This window comes from Daucus carota, chromosome 7 (genome assembly GCF_001625215.2).
Source record: "Daucus carota subsp. sativus chromosome 7, DH1 v3.0, whole genome shotgun sequence".
Classification (NCBI taxonomy): domain Eukaryota; kingdom Viridiplantae; phylum Streptophyta; class Magnoliopsida; order Apiales; family Apiaceae; genus Daucus; species Daucus carota.
In genome coordinates this window covers 13,932,101-13,954,557 of record NC_030387.2, presented here as the reverse complement: position 1 = coordinate 13,954,557, position 22,457 = coordinate 13,932,101, and the positions used below count along the sequence as shown (strand labels likewise).

Below are 22,457 nucleotides of genomic sequence, written 5' to 3'. Positions count from 1 at the left end.
ATTTGTTCGTATCTGATGATGAAGATAAGAGAACTATTTGTAGAAGAGAATTTTCTTGTACTCGAGAAACTCCCGAGAACCCACATAAGTGTATTCATGGTAGAGATGAAAATGTTACTGTATGTATGAGCAGACAGTTTTAGGGTTGAAAACAATAAACCTTACGCTAGCAAGAAAGAGTGGTAGGTGATGTCTTTTACGGTTGTGATCAGACTATAGAGATGTTAGGAGAACGGTATTCACGAAATGGTGGTGATCGAGTCACGTAGTAGTACTACAAGTATGGAAGATCAATAATCTTTTCATTATTTTTTATGATTATTATTAAGTGAATTCTTCCTTGTTGAATTTCGTTATTATCTTAAATTTTTGAAATTATTGTATGAACTTGATTGTGATATATTCGTTATCATAAGTGGACATGCTAAGCAATCACTTATTCTTGTGTGTTATTATAATTTTGAACAATGAAGAGTGAACATGACACGTATTCGAAGAAAGACCCAGAAACGAGTGACGACACGGGCAAAGAGACGGTGCACTAGGCGAGCTAGGAGGGTTAGATGAAATGTTCCCAATGTAAGGAGGATGTTGTGATCTTTATAATTTACGTTTATGTGTGTGTAATAAGACGATCAATCATGGACTTGTGAGACGAGAGTGAGCATGTAATTACACATGTGCTAGAAATGGTGTGGCAACTTGAATAGACGAGATGTGGATTTAGAGGGTCACAGGTCAATTACATGGAGTTTTTTAATTTTGTAATACTTCTTATAACGCCAAAAAAAATAATTAAAACTCAATTATAATAAATGAATATATGGGAAAATTTGTAGTTTAGTTAGATTTTTTAGGTTAATTATTTTTTTAATTTTTAATTTAAAAAGTAAATAGAATTTTTTTTTATAAAAACAATGAAAGATTGAGACTGAACAACATGTTTCTTACTCTTAACCCTAATGTGTTATATTGAAAAACAAATAGAAAATCATCCGATATAAGATAAATGATATCAATTTTTTATAAACAAATATATATATATATATATATATATATGAGGAAAGTTCTATGGAGACCGCTGTTTCATCGGAGACCTCGGAGACCACGTATGTTCTGCAATCAAAATACTATAAAATACATTATTTTGTAAAATATGTTCTACAAATATCATGTATTCATTAAAATTATTGAAGATCATCTCTATTTAATAAGTAGATAATGTATGTTCTGCAAGTTGAACAAATGTTCTGCAAACTAAACATATTTCATAGAACAAAACATTTTGTAATGTTCCACATGTAAATCTTATATGATATTCAAGATTTTAAATGAAATAATGATTTCGTAAAACATAATTTGTAAAACTATACATTTTGCAATGTTTTTATGAAATATTTTACTTGCAGAACATATGTGGTCTTCAGGTCTCCAGCAAAAATGTGGTCTCCATTGAACTTAATATATATATAATATAAAAAGTATGATTTAAAATTAGTTATTAAAAAAGAATTAAAGTTATCATTATCGCACATATTAATATTATGAAAATATAAATGATAAATATGTATTTACATTCTAGTACCTCTATACAACACAAAAAAGCATCGTGATAAAAGTTAAATATGCGATAGTTAAATATAATCAATCGATTGATAACATTTAATCAAATTTTAATATATTATCATAATATTTCTCATTTAATAAAATTTTGATGATCTACATCTAACAAAACAAACTACTCCTCCGTCCTCTCGATTCTATATAGCTGTTTTACACTACTTCTTGGCATGTATTTAAAAATTTTTATAAAGTATAATATTATAATTCATTTTTAAATTTTTTCCTCCCGATTAAAAGTTTATCCATTATATATTTACAAGAAAAAAACTCAAATAACTTATGAAACCATATTTTATAAGATTTTTAAAATGCTTGTCGAATCTTCCGTCCCAAACGTATACTATTCAATGGGACGGCAAGAGTAATAAAATAATTTAAAATTTAAATTGTGAATAATAATATAAAATAAGTTTTGAGTTATAAGGTGGGTTTAACTATACTATAGTTAAAACTTCGTTCTCAAGTCTCAACCCTAGCTGGTTTGAACCAATCTGGGAGACCGCAGACGGGTATATATATCAATGTTGGACCCTGAACTTCAACGCTGGTTATATACAATATATACACCTTTTTATTTATTACCCTAGTTCAATTTTCACATAATTGAAATAAAGACTTAAACATATATATGACAAATGTTGAACTTGAGTGTCAACCTTGTATACGAATATATATATAAGCTGAATTAATGTATACAATGTCAACCCTCGTGATCCTCTCCGAGAATATAAACACACTTTATTATATGTATACAGACTGCAGTGAACTCTCTGGTAGCAGTGGCGGAACCAGAACTTAAATTTAGGGGGCTCAAACAGTATTGTTCACGGGTCGTCCGGGTACGAGATACGAGATCGGGTACATAAAATGCTAATTCTTATGAATGAATTGGGTTCGATATCTTGATCCCTTTTAGTGATTTTTCACTAAACAATATTGAAAGGATATCTTCGATATAAATTTATTTATATTTGTTTTGGTATTTGTGATAAACATTAAATTTAAATTCACTTAGTAATCCTCCCAATAGGTCATTGATTTAATTGATTAATCAAAAGTTAAGAGTTATTTTTGGCAAGTCATTTTAAACACACTTGTTTATTCCTTCGTACTAAAAATACATTTATTTTTAAAGGAATATTTCTGTTTCGCAATATGCGTGTTGAGGAATCGTAAAATATGATGTCCTTCATCTTCCTATTGCAACATTAAAATACATGAAGCTCGAAAAAGGATTATCTTTATGTGATATTCTTTAGACCACTCATGTGACATTAAAACAAAAATTTAATTTAAAGTAATTTATTCCATATTTAAATGTTTTATAATCTTTCGGAATAAATTATTTTAAATCTTTTAAAATTCATAAATCCTTTGATCTTCAATGATTTAATTTTTCTAAATCAAGGATTTATCTTCTTCATATTAATATTGGTCTTGAAAAATATTAATATCATTTTTAAATATACCTTTGGAATATTTTCTCCCGGTCTCTCAAATTCTTTATTTTTCGGAGAAAAATATTCACAATACTTAGAAAGGCTTTTCAATGTATCAAAATCATGATTCATCATGAACACTTTATTTCTAAGTATTTTGGTATCAAAATATTCGTCACAAGGTCTTCTCGAGAATTTAAAAGACGAATTGTTTCGGTTTTTCTTAAACCAGTTTAAATCTTAGAAAATCGGTTTAAATACTTTAAAATAGTTCCCAACTCATCAAAATATTTTATCTTTATGGGGATATATTTTAAGTATTTATTCAAGTTTTAAGTTTGGCCTAAATCCCTCTTCGGATAGTTCAAACGAATTGTCGTATTTTATTCGAAACCCGAAAGGCTGATTTAATCGTTTTAAATCCAAATAAAATACTTCCACTTGCCAAATTGACTTGAAACTTGAGATTAGCCAGTTATATATTATTCTTAATGCATGGTAAAAGTTTCGGAATTTTTCGAGAACTTTCTTTTTTCTGCGTTTCCTGGCTGTCTGTCCGAACTTCGGCTGAACGTTTGACCAAGCTAGGGTTGACCAAAAATCACCAAAATTTCCAGAGTGCCATTTTCCAATATTCTAAGATTTATCATAATTTTTCTGGAATTTATTTCGCACGTTCGAAAAATCACATTATTTAAGTGTAACGGATTTATTACCGTTATCTCGATTTACGTGCAACTTCTAGAAGCTTTTCAAAGTGCTGAGAATTCAAAAGGAAGGTGCTAGGTTGCTTCCTTAATTGAGCACATGGGATAATGGAAGTACTTGGTGGCCAAGTTGATTGTGTCATGGATGACTTCATCCTTTGCTTATGTCATGCATGACATCATCCCCCACCATTTGCCTATAAATACCAAGCCTCCCCCCACCCATTTTCTTCAAGCTAAGAGCCAAATATATGCTGAGATTTTGAAGTGAAAATACTCTCCCAAAGTTTATTCAAGCACCCACCATATTTACTTCATCTTTAAAACCTTCGATTCTTCATATACTTCGTTATATACACAAGGTTTTAAACCCCGAGGCTTCGTTCCAACCAACCTAGCCAAATCTCGCTTAGCTCATTTTCATACCACTCTTTTTGTCCTCCCGAAGGGCTCTCCAAAGTTCGTGTGCAAAGCCAAAATCCGGTCGAACCTCCGACGAATTTTTCCGGCGAACTTTTTGTAAGTGGTTATTTTAGCTTCGTTTTACTCGTGTCTTAACCGACCATTTTCGACAAAGGGCTTTTGAACAAAAATATTCTCTTCATCTTTAAAGCTCTCTTTGTTTACAAAACACACGAGTTAGCCACTCGTTATATATTTGTGCGTGTGTTTTGTCCCGGAACCTAACTCGTATCCTTTGAGATTTCCTCACCAAACTTTGGAGGGATCTTTGCCTTGGCACGGAAAGCCGGATATAAGGCCAAAGGTAATAAGTTAGTTATTGTTGTGCGTGTTATCTGTGCTTAACTGATTATATCCCAACGCCCAACATACCCTTTCTCGTTTGGTGAACGTTTCCATATGTGCCGTGCTTCGTGGAAATACTAACCTTACGAGTTACGTGGTTCCCGATCCCGTGTGTGTGAGTGTGATTATCGACTGCGTATTATATCTATAAATCACTCCACACTAATTAATATAACTCTCGTAGCTTGCCCGTGCGCGGTTTGCTCAGGTTATTAAAATCAATCCGACTTAAAATCAACTATTTATATTTTCCGCGCAATATAAATTGTTGGACTGTTGTTGGACACTTGTTGGACTAATCACCGTTGGACTTGTTATAATTGACAAACCTTATACCTGACCGTGATTATTGGACTGACTTAGCGGACTAAAATCTTAATTAAAACAAGGATATATTTTCGTAGATATTGTGTTCTAACTTTTGCAGTGAGGTGAAGTGAAGTGAGGTGATCTTCGTTCTAAGACCCAAGTCCTTGACGTATTGACGGGGAGTTAATAGTCATTGCACCGTGAAGAAGAGGAAAGACCCGAGATCTAATACCTAAGACCCGAGACCGGCAAAAGGTGTAGAAGTACAAAGACTACACAAGGCTCTACATCGACTTTGAGGAAGTAACGGGGAGTTACGTTCCGAGACAAGCTTTGTAGGTGTTTTTACATTTATAGTGAGGAGGTAACGGGAAGTTACGCTCCAAGATATATATTTGTAAAGGCTTCTCCGCCTACTTTAAAGGAGTATCTTTTTAGTAGAGAAAATCTCGAGTCCGGGGAGGAGCTCGGGGACTGGACTAGGGGTGAGTGGACTCCATCGGTTGAGTTAGCCACCGCGAACCAGGATAAAATCCCTCGTGTGGTATTTTTCTTTCTTTGCTTTTTGCTTCCGCATTTACAACTGCCATTACTCTAGATACAAGCTTTTAAAAAGGGGATAAACTTTTTAAAACGCCATAAAGTTTTTAAACTGGTGATTAAGCTATTCAACCCCCCCTTCTAGCTTAATTATCCTTATATACGGACCTAACAAATATATAGTGTCAAGTTGTCTTTCTTTCTTATATCGCTAACTTATCGATGTGGTAATCATTGAGATGCACAATCTCAATGATTACCACATCGATAACTTATTCGGAAATCTTCGTGCTTACGAAGAAGATAATGTTCCGGATATTGTCGTTCCTAAAGTGGAAGACAAAAAGAAAAATATGGCTTTGAAGTCCATATTAATCGATGAGGATGATAACGACGAGGAGTTGAATGAAGAACTCCAAAATCTCGACGAAAGCGAGATCGCTCTCTTAACGAGACAACTTCGTCGTGTACTTCAAAGTAAAGCTCAAAGGTATGGAAAAGGCTTCCTTAAATCGAATAATCAACAAAGAGTTTTTAACTCTAATGGAAGGCCTAATTACTCTCCAAACTATACTCCAAATTATAAGAGTAATTATCCTACTACGGGCTATAACAAAGGCAAAGTCAATCAAAGCCCTAATGCTTATAATCATGCCAACAACAACCATACTTACACTCCTCCTAAACCAAAAGAACAAAATCCGGAGGAAGCACAAGATGTGTGTTTCGAGTGTAAGCAACCCGGTCACTTTAAACGGGAATGTCCTAAACTTTCTAAAGGAAGGATTCTCGTGGCCGAAAATGGTTGGGATTTAAGTGAAGATGAAGAGATCTCGGAAACTAATGAAGAAGTGGTCAACTTGTGCTTGATGGCTCTCGAGGATGATTCTTCGTCATCGGATGTCTCCACTTCAAATGATGAGGTTAGTTCTCGATCTAAAGTTTTACATAACTTACATCTCTTTAGTGAATCTTCGTTGCATTTATTGGATTTGAGTAAAAGTGATTTGATTGATTTGGTGGTTGAAATGAATAAAATAAGTAGTAGTGCTAATCAACGTACTCTCTCACTATGGTCCGAGAAGGAAAACATTGAAAAGTTGAATAAAACTCAAGAAGAAGAGTTATCTCGGATTAAGGATTTAAATCTTAAAAATGAGGAAGAAATCTCATCTCTTTGTGAACAAAATGATATCTTGAAAAATGAGCATAATAAGAGTAAAGATATTATTATGAGATTGGAAGTTGAAAATGTTTCCTTAGTTCTACAAACCGAGGAATTAGAAAATGAGAAGCTACAATTAAATGGAGATAATACTAAGCTTCATATTGACTTGTTAAATTTGAAAATCCAAAATGAGTCATTAACTCAAGAAAAATCAACTTCGGTTTCTCAAAAAGATAATCTTGAATTAGTTCATACCTTGAAAGAAAAAGACAAGATATTTGAGTTAGAAACTCAAAAGTTGAAGGATGAACACTCCAAGATTTTAGCTCATGTTTTAGATCAAGAAAGGATTCTTAATGATAAATTAAATATCTTGATTAAGGAAAATGAAAATCTTGAAGTTGTAGTTCAAAGGTTCACTAAGGGAAATAAGATGTTAGATAGAATGGTACATTCTAAGACATCATATAATCATGAAGGATTAGGATATGATAAAAATGCTCAAACTAAAAAGTTTGTACATGATAAGAAACAAACTACCTTTGTTCCCGCCTCACCTAGATATAAATGTTCATATTGCAATAAAGATGGACATACGGTTGAATATTGTAGAATCAAGAATGGTGAGATTAAGGGGAAGTATGTATGGGTTCGTAAAGGAACAAAACCATATCATAAGGTTGATCAAAACGTGAGAAAGAAAAACGTTGATAACACTCAAAGACAACCACGGTTTAGTTATGTTCAACAACCTATTTCGTATCAACATAGAAACACAAGGTATAACTCAAATGGACAAACTTCTAGAAGTCGTTCTATTCCTAGTCAACATTTCTATCCACGAAATACCATGTATTATCCAAATGATAGAAATAACATGTATCAAGGTGTAAACTTACAAAGAAACAATCCTTTAAGAAACACAAGATACTATGACTATTCTAGGAATGTTGCATCTAGAAACTCCTATGTGCCTAATCATGATTATGCTATGCCTAGTTTCTATCATGCGAACTCGAATGCTTATAATGATACGCTAACCCTAGGACCCTTAAGACGAAAGGGTACCTATAAATTTAATTGATTTGTTTTGTAGGTGTGCCTTGTTACTAAGCATGATATGTGGTACCTTGATAGTGGTTGTTCGAGACATATGACCGGTAATAAGTCTCTCTTGAATGGCATTAGAAAGGTTGCCGCTGGAAGTGTCACGTTTGGAGATAGTAGCAAGGGTAGTATCATTGGTATTGGAGATATTGGTAATGAACATTTCAAGATTGCTAATGTACAACTAGTTACGGGACTTAAGTATAATCTTCTCTCCATTAGTCAACTTTGTGATAATGGATATAAGGTAATTTTCTATCCTACTCATTGTTCTATTTTAAATAAGGATGGAAAATTGATGCTTACTTGTCCTCGTAGCAAAAATGTGTACACTTGTGATATTAGCAAACATTCTAATGTATGTCTATTTTCTACTCTTGATGATCCATGGTTGTGGCATCGTAGATTAGGACATGCGAACATGAAATTAATTAAAAGTATTTCAACAAATCATCATGTTAGGGGTATACCTAAGTTAAACTTTAAAAAGGATCATATTTGTGAAGCTTGTGAAATAGGAAAGCAAATTCGAGCATCTCACAAAGCTAAGTTTATGGTATCTACCTCTAGACCTCTTGAACTATTACATATGGATTTAATTGGACCGGTTCCGGTACAAAGTCTTGGAGGTTGTTCATATACCTTGGTCATTGTTTATGATTTTTCACGATATACGTGGACATAATTTCTCAAAGCTAAAAGCGATGCTTTTGAATCATTCTCTTCTTTATGCAAAAAGATTCAAAATCAACAAAATAATACCATTGTCTATATAAGGACTGACCATGGTAAGGAATTTGAGAATTCTAGTTTTACTACGTTTTGTGAGTCAAATGGAATCACACATAACTTTTCTGCACCTTATACTCCTCAATCTAATGGAGTTGTAGAAAGGAAAAATAGGACTTTACAAGAAATGGCAAGTACTATGCTTAATGAATATCGTCGTCCTAAATATTTTTGGGCCGAAGCTATGTCTACCGCGTGTCATATCTTAAATCGAGTATTATTACGTCCTATGACTCAAAAGACTCCCTATGAATTGTATTATGGTAAAACTCCTAAAGTCAGTTATTTTAGAGTTTTCGGGAGCAAATGCTTTATTTTAAATTCTAAAGAATACCTTACAAAGTTTGATCCTAAATCAAATGAAGGTATATTTCTTGGTTACTCTACCAATAGTAAAGCATATCGTGTATTTAATCTTAAGACTCTTGTGGTGGAAGAATCTATGAATGTTGCTTTTGATGAATCAAAACCACCCTCGAAGTATATTGATCTTGTGGATAAAGAAGATGCCGAACAAGATGGTGTCGAAGATGTTATCCGTCAATTCGAAAATATGGATATAGGAATTTCCCCTCCTAATAATCCATTAGAATTGTTACAAACCGATGAAGAACTTCCTAAAGAAATCCCGGTTATTAGAAGTCATCCTTTGGATAATGTTTTAGGGGATTTGACTAAAGGAGTTCAAACTCGGTCACAAGTTCAAAATGTTGTAAATCATCTTAGTTTTCTTTCGCAAATTGAGCCTAAAACTGCTAAAGAGGCTTTGCTTGACGAGGATTGGATATCCGCAATGCAAGATGAATTAACACAATTCTCTCGTAGCAAAGTATGGGAACTCGTTCCACTACCCGAAAATACTTCCATTATTGGAACTAAATGGGTATTTAGAAATAAATTAGATGAAAATGGAACGGTTGTTCGAAACAAAGCACGTTTAGTGGCTCAAGGATATACTCAAATGGAAGGTATTGATTTTGATGAAACTTATGCACCCGTAGCTAGAATCGAGTCTATTCGTATGTTTTTAGCTTTTGCGTGTCATAAGGATTTCAAAGTATATCAAATGGATGTTAAATCTGCATTCTTAAACGGGATATTAGAAGAAGAAGTTTATGTTAAGCAACCTCCCGGTTTTGAAGATGCAACTAATCCCGAGTATGTATACAAGCTATACAAGGCTTTATATGGATTAAAACAAGCTCCGAGAGCTTGGTATGAAAGGCTTAGTAAATTCCTATTAGAGAATAATTTTAAGATGGGAACGGCCGACAAAACTCTATTTACTCGACAAGAAAAAGATGATATACTACTTGTCCAAATTTACGTAGATGACATTATTTTTGGATCAACAAATAATGATCTATGTAAAGAATTCTCTGAAAATATGAGTAAAGAATTCGAGATGAGTATGATGGGTGAATTAAATTTCTTTTTGGGTTTGCAAATTAGGCAATCCGATGAGGGCATTCATATTTCTCAATCTAAATATTGCAAAGAGATGCTCAAGAAATTTGAAATGGAAAATGCTAGACCCATATCATCTCCTATGTCTACTTCCGATAAATTAACGGAAGATCCTAAAGGGATTCCTGTCGACACTAAGAAATATCGAGGAATGATTGGAAGTTTATTGTATATTACTGCAAGTAGACCCGATATTCAATATAGTGTTTGTAAGTGTGCTAGATTTCAAGTTGCACCAAAGGAATCTCATTTATCTGCTGTTAAAAGAATTTTACGATACTTAAAAGGCACTGTCGATCTAGGCCTTTGGTATCCAAAAGGAGTACCTTTTGATCTAGTATGTTTTTCTGATTCGGACTATGCCGGACACTTGGTTGATAGAAAAAGTACTAGTGGTACATGTCAATTTCTTGGTGGATGTTTAGTTTCGTGGTTTTCAAAGAAACAAAATTCCGTATCCATTTCTACCACTGAAGCTGAATATATTGCCGCCGCAAAATGTTGTGCACAAATATTATGGATGAAGCAAACATTAGCGGATTACAATGTTAAATTTGATGTTATATCTATATTATGCGATAACACGAGTGCAATTGATTTAAGTAAAAATCCCGTGTTACATTCAAGATCTAAGCATATAGATATAAGACATCACTTTTTACGTGATCATGTCAATAAAGGCGACATAAAAATGACTCATATTGAAACTGAGTATAATATCGCAGACATTTTCACAAAGCCTTTAGGTTCCGAAAGATTCGCTAAACTCCGATTGGATTTAGGAATGCGGGAACACAATAAGTAATATTTTGGCCTATCATTCATTAAATATTCTTGGTAGAATATTTATCATGTTTTTAGTCATCTTACGTGTAAGAAATATTGTCAATTAATTTTCTTGTGTGCACTCTGAAAATTCAGATTTGTCAATAAAGAAATTTATTGATCGGATGTTCATGAGCTATCACTAGAGAATTTTAAGTATTGATAATCATTCTTAGGCGAGCGAATATTTTTGATTTATCAAAAATGTTTTTAAGATACTAATTATATGGCATTTGTTCTATTTATAAAAGAATTATCTTTTGCCAAAGTATTTGCTTTTTATATATTAAAATATACCATATTTAATGAATATATTTATCCGAATATTAAATTATTTATTTCAAGTGGATAAATATTTTTATTATATGGAAATATTTGGGAAGGAGAATCAATATTATTTTGCTAGCAAGTTTATCCAATAATATTTTAAATATATTATCTTTCTAAAAATTGGATAGATTTGTACTGTAAAGCAAAATATTAATTATTCCTGCAATTTCTGTTTATAGATATTTAGGATTAATATCTATAGATTATTGCTCTTTATAATATTTTATCCAGTATTTTCTTCAAAAGATATTAGTTTTCAAAATTGGATAATTTATTACAATAAGAGGATAATTTATTATTTATTGATATTTTATTTCCTTCGGACAAAATAATTTTGTTTCGGGCTTCATTTTTTTATCAAAAATTTAATCCATTTTTTTATATTCAAACATCAGCCCGAATTATTTTCAAAACCCAAATTCTGTTTGAATTGGTCCGAACAGTTCGTATTTACTTCAGTTCTGTAACAAGCCCAGCTCGGTTTCCCTCTTAAGCTCAGCCCAGAACTTATCCCGACCCAAGAAAACCTTTAAATCACAGCCGTTGTTTTAAACCCTAAACAATCTCAGCCTTTAAAATTAGTTTATATAAATTTGATACAGTAGCAACACTGTACACACACTTTCCTCGCCTCCTTCTCTGTTTTTCTCTCCGAGTCTCTCGAGTGTTCTCGAGGCTTCAAAACTCCGGCGATTTTCTCTTAAAATCTCTCATATACACCTTAACCTATAGAGTTTTACACTTAATATCTTTTAAACCTCTATGTGGCTAAGCAGCTTGGGCAAGAGTAAGCTGATTTCGCTCCTCCGATACTCGCCGACGTCGTAATCGACGGCGAGAATAGGACGAAATCGTACAGCTGATGGATACACACACACCAGCACATCTTTGTCGCTTGGTTTCTGTTGATTTCTCGAAACCCTGATTTTGGGGTTTTGATTTTCGGATGATACTAACACGAATTCGAGTTGTTTTTGTGCAGAAACGATGAATCGAAGACTACGCTGCTAATCCCTCTCTGTTTTGCAGATTTTGTGATTTAGGGTTTTCAAACCCTAAGTCGACGAGTGTCGATTCTGGCGATTAATGGAGCTTTCTCGGCTCATACCTGGCTGTAAAGAGCTTTGTACACCTCTCGGGTGCGATTCAATCGCAAGTGAGAGTTAGGGTTTTTAAAACCCTAACTCGAACTCGAATGGTTTACGAGTTCTTTGAGCGAGGGATGGACTGATATAGGTCTCGTTGTGTCCACAAGCTAACCTCTTGTTTTGCAGAATATCGGATTCTTGAGTTTTTCAAACTCTAGTCATAGGTGGGCTAAAGCCTACTGATTGATGATATGAAGGGCATATTTAGACCTCGCATGAGCCTTGAGAGCGATTCAATCGCATCTGAGGATTGGGGTTATTTAAACCTGATCCGATCTCAAGCTTATGAAGTGTGTCGATATGCATATGAGGATGAAATCCACCCACAAGGAGACTCTGGAGATACGCGGTGCTCTCTTAAAGTTTTCTACCCCTCCATCTAAACTATTCACGATTTCAAGGTAAGGATCCAAGTGGCTCAAAGCCTTGGACAAAGGTAAGGGGCTCTTCGACCTATGTCGACTCCTTTAGTTTTTTTTATGCCTGGGATCTTGAAAACTATGTGACTCTATGTGGTTGATGTGTATAAGTCTGATTACATGAGATAATATGCCTGGTTGAAAATAGATTGCAATATTTGGACTTAATCTGAATGTTGACTTGCAGTTCGTATTTGTCAGAAAATTTTTCGAGCATGAAAGTTGAATTTGTGAATTGATTTGTGTGAAATCTTGTCTAAAATCGTACGTTGCTCTATCTGCTGAATTTGGTTTAAATTCCATGAGGCATATATTTTTTACGTATGGAGTGCTCACAAAATTACTCTATGAAATGCTACCCTAAGATAATTATCTAGTAAAGTGCTATAAACAGGTATAAATGTCTTAACCTGATGAAATCATGCTTGGTTGATTATTTGTGAAATTAAACATGGTGTATTGTTAAATGTAAAATATATTCAATCGACTCATGTCTAAATGTGCTGCTGAGTAAATTTATCCTATAGGGTACATTTTTTTTGCTCTCTGATCAATGTGTGCAAAATTTGGTATGCTGTGTTCTGGTCCTCTATCAAGACTTAGGGATATGCATGAATCTATGTGAGATGTTTGGTATGACTTGGATGCATGATTGTTTGTCACACATTCTGTTTAACTGGCCTTATTTTGTTAAAAAGTATTGGTTTAAAAATCTCTAACTTGAGATGTTGAGAGTTTTGCAGGTGTTGCCAATTGGGATGGATGGATTTTATTGTGCTGTAATAAAACGTGTGTTTAGGCCAGAGTTGATAAGAGTATATATACTCTGATCTGGTTCTTGCTAAGTCTTGAGCCTAAGAAATTTTTTCATGTTTCAAAAATTTAAAATTAAGTTTTCAAGACTGGACTTAAATGAATGTTTTAATCTTGACTTAATTCGATAATTGGATAATCTGGTTTTAAACTATTTTCTAAAACGAAAATTTTCAACTTGTGTTCCATTCGACTTGTCATATCTGAGGTTATTTTGCCATGCTTGAAATATGTTAAAACTGATTCGATTCTTATGCCATGAACCACTAACTTGATATATCTGGTGTTACATATTAAAACGAATCTGTTTGTAATAAAACAAGTGTAACTTAACATCGATTTGATTTTTTTTGTGTATGCCTAAAAATGGAAATCCAAGATCTTAGTTGATGTATTGCCTGGACTTGTCTGCTATCATATCTGTATGCTTGAAAAACTGTGTCCTTGCTCTGTTTAGAATCTGTAACCTGCATTAAATGACATTCAAACTGGTTGTATGCAAATCCTGTGACTTATGCATGTTATAAAACGAGTGTGCACTGTATTTGTAAATTGATGCTTGCTTAAAATTGAATACACAAACACACACATTACCAGACACTCTAAGACTTGGCTGGGGGTCCCATGAGAACCCTAGTATCTGGAACACTGGAGTGTGTAATGGTCACATAGATTTAGGATTATTCCCAAGAGTTGAGCGAACGAATTTTAATGGATGGACAAGTTTTTGAAACTTCAAAAAAATTGGAACTTATTTGCTTCGACTTCTTATGTGCAAAATGGAGTTTTTTCAAAAGTCTTGATGCTTATCACATCAGTCAGTCCAATTGATTTTCAAAACTTAATCAGAAGTTTTTTTTAATACTAAAAATGGCTAAGTGGCGCCTTGACTTAGAGAAGTTTCTCCTCTGAACCTTGCCAGAGATGTCCTTTGTGCATCTCATGCTTACCTCAGCCGTCCTTTGCCAGTTGGAGCATTTAAGAAGAGTTAATGCTTCACTTTTGGACATGACCCCACACACACAAAGGAACAAATTTAAACCAACATACACATTCACAGACACTACGCAGTGTCTTTTTCCACTTTTTCCACTTATTCCCTTACCCAAACAGCACCTTATTTATTGCCTATTTAAGGCAACTGCCCCATCACTTTCACTTTACACCTTTACACCTAAACACCCAACTTTCCCTACTGCTTAACCATGGAGTTTAAACAACTCTCCAACCCTAACCCTAACCGTGATCCCGTTTACCACCCTGATTTACTTGAACCTCAACCTCATTCCCTCAACCATAACAGAAACTACCACCAAAGCCAATCCTCACACCCTAAAAGACACAAAACCAACCACCACCTTAACCCAAATGCCAAACCCTACCACCCTATCACTAACCCAAATCCACTACACAATCACCCTTTCCCCAACTTTTATCCCACGGGATATAATGTCGGGACTCCACCAGCCCCTGCATTTCCCTACTACCCCAACCAAAAACCTCACAAACACAACTATCCTAACCCTCCTGCCCCTACCTTAACCTATCAGAGGAGGAAAAATAACTTGAGTCAGACGGTGCCGCGTTTGGTGAACTTGTCTAACGTTGGGAAATTAGGAAAAATGATGAAGGCTGTCCAGCCCGGAATGATGGCATACGTGCCTAAGCAGTGTCCCGCTTTCAACATTTTGATGAATAGTAAGTGGGGTAATATTGTTTTTTATCGGGGACAGAGTTACCATCCACATTTAATGGGCGAATTTTATGCTAATATGATAACTAAAAAGGATGATAATGGGATATTTGATATAAGTTCAGTGGTTAATAATCAGGAAATACACGTGAACTTTCATGTTATGTGTAGAGCTTTACAACTTAGTCCCGAACTATTCCCCCAAACATGCTCAAATATCTATGAATTATTTAAATTCAATCAAACTGAATTTGAAAAATTTATTAGCTTTTTCTGTGGGGAGGTTGTGCCAACTGGATTAAGTGTTGCTGATTGTGGGATACCTTTTAAGCATTTTCTGCCCGAATATCAACAACTTGCTATGATTATTAGGGCTAATATTCTGCCGAAACCGGATAATGATCAATATTTCGACTTTGCTGATTTAAAAGTGATGTATCAGTTAGTTATTAACAAAGTTGAGTTCAACATTATCTATGTGCTTATCTTGCATATGTTTCTGGCTTATCAATTGGATTTTATGCCTTACGGGTTGCTGTTAACTGCGGTCTTTGAGCTGTATAGTATTCCTATGCCTAGGGGCCATGCTAATAGGATTGACTACTGTAATGTTGAAAAGATAGTAGTTCCTAAGGTCCCACTTGAGGAAATTAAACCGTATAGGAGTATTCCTGTAGGTAGAGCTAAGGAAGAAATCACGCATGATTACATGAGGGAAAATGAAATCCTTAAAATAATGTTAAAAGATTCAAATGATAAGATTAAGGATTTAAAGACTAAATATTTGGAGGTAACTACTGAGCTAGATAAGGCTAAGGGAAAAAGAGTAGCACAAGAAATTACTTATGAGGAAGTTAACTCTGAGATTAATAAAATGATTAAGGAAAAAGAGTTAATTGCCTCTGCTGTTGTAGATGATACTGGGTCCCTGCCTGAGATAAATGATTTCTCCTCTGAGCTTGGAGTGGTTACTGATGTTCCCTAAATTAATATGCACGTGACTGTTGGGTGACTGGATGTTTGTCACTGTTGGTTGACTTGCTGTTGGTTGTTACTGTTCGGAAGAAAAGTTCTGTTTATTTCTGTTTCTACTTTTGTATCAGGATGTTATCAGCTCGTGGAGCACTGTATCTATATAACCCATGCAGGTTATTTATTCTTCTTAAATCAGTGAACCACACTGATCTAGAAGAATTAATTTTGGTACTATATATTAAAAATCCTGCTTTATATATTCTGTCTCGTTATTTATACTTCACACATGCACACACATTTTTAATATTTCGCATATGGGAAAATAAGGGACGGATTCTTTTCATTCGATTGATAGAGAAATATTATATAAAATTCAAATCTCTCAATCTTATTATTCGACCTTCGTTCGAATCAAAAGAAATAATTTCTCAGTCAACCTTTAATATTCGAATGATTGACAGAAAATTTATCTCAATCTAAAAAGAAATATTCGAATAAAGGAAAATGAAGAGGAAATATTCAAAGTCTATGAAAATTCGAAATTTGATTCGAATAAAAGAAAAAGGGAAAAGAAATTCGAATTTTATCAAATTTTCGAGCAAAATAAAAAGGAAAAATCTGTCTTAATTCAAATTCAGAATTTGATTCATTCGACTAACTCCTTCAAAAGGAAAGAAATTTATAAGGAGGGACGGATTTTTAAGGGAAACAGATATGTTTTTGGTAGTCTTATCAAATAAAAGGGGAAGAAAAACGTCAACATTATTACAGAAAAAGAAGATATGTTGAACGTTCAAAATTTAAAATTTTGATACTTCCAAAAATAACGATCTATTTTAAATGCACTAATCAATGTTTTTTTTCAGGAATTGTCCTAAAAGCTTTGAAGGATTACTTGCTCCTATTTGTGTAGATAAAAATGTTTTTATTCATGCATACACGTAGGGGAAGCACACACTTTTAAAATTTAAATTTTATGTTTATTTGACAAGTACCAAAAAGGGGAAGATTGAAAGGATATCTTCGATATAAATTTATTTATATTTGTTTTGGTATTTGTGATAAACATTAAATTTAAATTCACTTAGTAATCCTCCCAATAGGTCATTGATTTAATTGATTAATCAAAAGTTAAGAGTTATTTTTGGCAAGTCATTTTAAACACACTTGTTTATTCCTTCGTACTAAAAATACATTTATTTTTAAAGGAATATTTCTGTTTCGCAATATGCGTGTTGAGGAATCGTAAAATATGATGTCCTTCATCTTCCTATTGCAACATTAAAATACATGAAGCTCGAAAAAGGATTATCTTTATGTGATATTCTTTAGACCACTCATGTGACATTAAAACAAAAATTTAATTTAAAGTAATTTATTCCATATTTAAATGTTTTATAATCTTTCGGAATAAATTATTTTAAATCTTTTAAAATTCATAAATCCTTTGATCTTCAATGATTTAATTTTGTAAAGCATAATGTAACGTAAATGTAATTACGATAACTCAACACAACAAAAGACAGGAAACAATACGTAAGTATAATACAGGAATCTACAGGTTGGAGATTCGATACGAACAGACAAAGACAATCAAGGTATCTGAGACGAGCATCCGTCCACTGGAAGAAGTTCATTAACATGTTCAAGCCTCAGTGAAGAATAAAGTTCAATATGTTTCTGCTATCAAGATTGCCTGAAGATCAAGTATCAAAGACCAGAAGATTCCAGTATATTTAATTTGATTATTTATAATCAAATTTATCGAAGCAATGTCTAACCCGGAATGACTGATCAAGTATTTTATCAAGCAAAGGATTCAAAGAATCATTTCAGTTCGAGTCGTTCGTGAACCAGACCAGTGCACAGGACGTCAGGACGTACGAAAGTATTCAGTGGATTCGATCAACGGATTAATTGATCAAGTCAATCGAGCTACTTTAGAGTTTACTGCCAAAGAACTTATTATTATATATATATATATTAATTGTGAATTACCTGAATATAATTAATTCAAGTAATTAAATAAACAATTAATAATATATATATATATAATAGTACAAAAGGAGAGTACTTGTAAATTTGTCTAAGTGCTTAAATCTACTCAGGGGAACACAAGGGGTACATGGCGCAAACTTTGACCTAAAGTCAAAGCTTGCGCTACGTACAAGAACTCAATCATATAAACTAAGTACAATCTCATGTACTGTGAAGCGCAAGTTCAAGTGGCGCAACGTTTGACTTTAGGTCAAAGTTGGCGCCACTCACCCTCACTCTCACCATGAGTCAAAAGGCGCAACTATTCCCTTGGTTTATTTCTTCTAAGTTTCTACACAATGAAGACAGTGGATGGCATGTAGAGCGCAACCTTTGACCAAGTCAAAGGTTGCGACCCCAACTGTGATCAAGCAACATCTCCAGGAATTTGGCTAAGGCAATTCTCCCCTGTGAAGCTGTTATGGCGCCAACTTTGACCGAGGCGCCAACTTTGACCACAGTGGAGAAGAACATACATTTGGGCGCAACTTTCATATATATATATATGTACTTATATATATGTATATGAAAGTGGCGCCACTCCTTGTTTATACCTGAGTTAGTTTTATTTTTATAAAACGAGTCCGTCCAGGACGAACTCAAGTCGTCCAGGACGAACTCGTTAACCATGGTTAGATTTTGTAAAGCCTATAAATAGAGCTTTGTGTTTTCATTTGAAAATAACTACACACTTTGTAAGTGCACACACTATACACATTCTCGAGAGTTAAATTAGAAGATCGTATTTATCGAGAGTTTGTAATAGAGTGATTGTAGTCTCTGCAGCCGACACTTGTGTTGGAATTTGTAGCACCCGAGGATTATTTCTAATACAAAGAATATTCCCCGACTTGCTGGAGTTATTTATTTACGATTGATTTAACATGGACTGAAACAAGATTATCCGCAATTAAATTAAATCGAAGAAATTGGTACGACGTATTCAACCCCCCCCCCTTCTACGTCTGATTGGACCTAACAACTGGTATCAGAGCTTAGCTGATCGATATACAGATCTGAGATCCGTAACCAATCTGAAAAGCTAGCTGTCCGTACAATCGTAATTTTATCTGATAACAATGTCGACACACAAGTTAGGAATCAAAGTACCTCCATTTGACAAGGATGACTACAACAACTGGAAGATGAAGATGTTGCTGTACATCAGAGTTGCTAATCCCATGTTCATTGGGATTCTGGAAAATGGTCCATTTGTGCCTATGAAGATTATTCCTGAATCTGTTGAAAATGGTGTTCGTATTCCACAGAAGTCTGTTCCCAAAGAGAAAAGTGAATACACTGACACTGATAAGGAATATGTTGCACAGGATCATAATCTGCAACTCATAATTGTTGAATCAATGACCAAGACAATGACACATCTGATACTAAGTCTGAAAACTTCAAAGCAGATGTGGGACACTATTGAGGCATTGATGGAGGGATCTGAAGAAGTCAGGGAAAACAGATACGATATGCTAATTGCCAGATATGAAGCATTTCAGGCAATACCTGGAGAGAACATTTCTCAAATCTACGAGAGGTTCATGTTGTTATTGAATGAACTCACCCTGCATGGAAAGACTTATCCACAGAAAGAGATAAACAGAAAGTTCTCATTTGTGATGCCACCCCATCTAGTTGTTAAGACAGAGACCATCCGGGAAAGAAGCGACTTCAGGACTATGACTTTGGAAAAGCTGTTTGGAAAACTGAAGACGTTTGAGATGGAACTTGAACAGAGAAAGATTATATATGGTGGTGGATCAACAGAATCCAAGAGTATGGCCTTACAGAAGACCACTGCACTAATTGCTGATCAACCATACTTTGGTTATCAACAATTAGTTGAATATGGCATCAATGATCACACTGTTGCTCAGAGTGATTGTTCATCCATCAAAGCTGACTATCCTTCTACCATTACTGAGATTGTAGAAGCTGAAGTTGATGAAGTTTCTGAAGAACCGGAGGATGAGTTCTACACTCAAGAAGAGCTGGAGCAGCTGGAAGATAAGTCAATGGCTTATATGGCTGCAAGGTTTAAGCATATCAAGTTCAGAAAGAACCCCCGGTACAAGAAAGCTTCAGGGAACAAGTTTCAGGGTAAAGGAGGATACTCAGGCTCAGGGTCAAAGAGTACTGGCAGTTTCAAACCAAACATGTATGACAAGAGCAAGGTCAGATGCTACAACTGCAATGATTTAGGGCACTTTGCTACAGAGTGCAGGAAACCCAAAGCAGCTCCTGTCAGAAGCAACTCATATGATAAGAAGAATTCTTATGAGGATCTGAAGAAAGAAAATGAGAAGCTAAAAGCTAAGTTGGAAGCAATGGTGGCCAAGCACAAAGGAAGGGCTTACATTGCTGAGGGAAAAAGCTGGGATGACACAGATTCTGATGATGAACCTGTCCAGAGCAATTATGCTTTTGCATTAATGGCTGACACTGTCGAGGAATCTCCATCTCAGGTATCTCCTGAAATTTCTGTTGATGACATGACTACTGCTGATTATAAAAAGACTATAAATGAACTAGGTCAAGAGATGTATAACTTGCACACTAGTTTATTAGCTTCAGAATCAGATAACAGTAGTCTTTCTCTAAAGATAGCTAAACTTGAAGAAAGAGTAGATGAATTAGCTTTAGAGAAACTCATAAACACTAACCTTAAAGATAGAATTGAATATCTAGAGAATAAGGAGAAGTGTAGTGCAGAAATTGAGGAGTCCCTTAGGTCTCAGATTGCTGACCTAGAAACTAAGCTTAGGGCCTATCAGAATTCTGCCTTTCTACAGAAAGAGATCTTGGATAGTCAAAGGGTTGATAAGAAGGTTGCTATTGGCCTTGACTATAGTTCTTTGGAAAGAGCCAAAAGAAAGAAGAGAAAAGAGAATGAAGGCATATTTGTTTCAGCAGGAACTGAGAATGCTCCTGAAGGAACAAATATACCTAAAATTCTGAAGAACACCAAGACCCCTATCTTTAGAATGGCACAAACAGAACCTCTGATAGAAGAAGACCTTGTCATCAAGGAAGAGTTGAAAAATGAGGAAGTTGTTAAGCCTCAAGTAAAACAGGAATCACAAGATGTACCTTCTAATTCCCAAGTCAGAGATGACTCAGATAAAACTGGATTAGGAAGTACTAGTTCCAACAAAAAGAAGAACAACAGGAATGGCAAGTTAGATCCTAAGAACTCCAATTCTAGGAATTCTAATGCTAGAAAGGTGTGTAATAATTGCAATTCTACTAATCATCTTACTCATGCATGTAAAGTGATTAAAGTAGATAATTCTGTTTCTAGCATGCCTAATACTGTTAACATGAATGCTGTTCATTTGCCATGTGGTAAAGTAGGTTGCATGCTCTGTGCTATGAATATGATGTCTGCATGTTTTACCATGTTAAATGCATCTTTTTCTGCACCATCTACCATGAATATGAATATGCCTGCACCTTCTGTTGCCCCTGTGGCAAAGACTGCTAGTCCTTCTAAGAAGAAGGAAACTCCCAACTCCAAGTCTAAAAGCACTTCTGCTAAGACTAAAAAGGAGAAGAGTCCAGTCACCCCTGAACAAGCACATGTTAAATCAGTTTCTGTTGATAATCCTGTTTCTACTAAATCACCTGGACCCAAGAACGTCTGGGTACCAAAGAAAGTTTAATCCATTTGTGAATGCAGGGCACAGGAAAGAAAAGAAAAGTTGTGTGGGTTCTTGATAGTGGGTGTTCAAGACACATGACTGGTGAAAAGTCCCTGCTCACAGATGTGGTGATGAGAACCGGCCCAATTGTAATCTTTGGAGATGACAGCAAAGGTTTTACAACGGGATATGGTAAGCTGAAAGTTGGAAATGTCATCATTGAAGATATCTCTCTGGTGGAAGGACTCAAGCACAACTTACTGAGTATCAGTCAGTTCTGTGACAAAGGATACGACGTAATCTTTCAGAAGGAAGTTTGCTTAATCCAGAACCGGAAGAACAAGGATCTTACACTTCGTGGTGTAAGAAAATCAAGTTTGTTTATAGCCGACATAGACTCAGCAAGTAAGGGAGAGGTCAAGTGTTTCTACACCAAGGCCTCTGCTGATGATAGTTGGTTATGGCATCGGAAGCTCTCACATTTGAACTTTAAGACTATGAACTCTTTAGTCAAAAGAGAACTTGTGAGAGGACTGCCACAGAAAGAATTCTGTCAAGAAGGACTCTGTGATGCATGTGAAAAAGGGAAGTCAAAGAAAGCATCACACAGGAGC

At 34.8% G+C, this 22,457-nt stretch overlaps 1 protein-coding gene across 2 annotated transcripts; it reads left to right on the top strand.

Annotated features, from left to right (window-relative positions):
* The first annotated feature begins 3,983 nt into the window (after positions 1-3,983).
* On the top strand, positions 3,984-8,750 carry LOC135147621 (uncharacterized). 2 transcript variants are annotated; one of them, XM_064080757.1, is made up of 2 exons: positions 3,984-4,288; positions 5,004-8,750. In XM_064080757.1, exon 2 carries the CDS (start codon positions 5,665-5,667, stop codon positions 7,675-7,677), a length of 2,013 nt encoding a protein of 670 aa, XP_063936827.1. In that variant the 5' UTR covers positions 3,984-4,288; positions 5,004-5,664; the 3' UTR covers positions 7,678-8,750. The 2 variants fall into 2 exon arrangements, with proteins under 2 accessions (XP_063936827.1, XP_063936826.1); XM_064080756.1 differs by having other exon boundaries at positions 3,986-4,535.
* Positions 8,751-22,457: the final 13,707 nt, after the last annotated feature.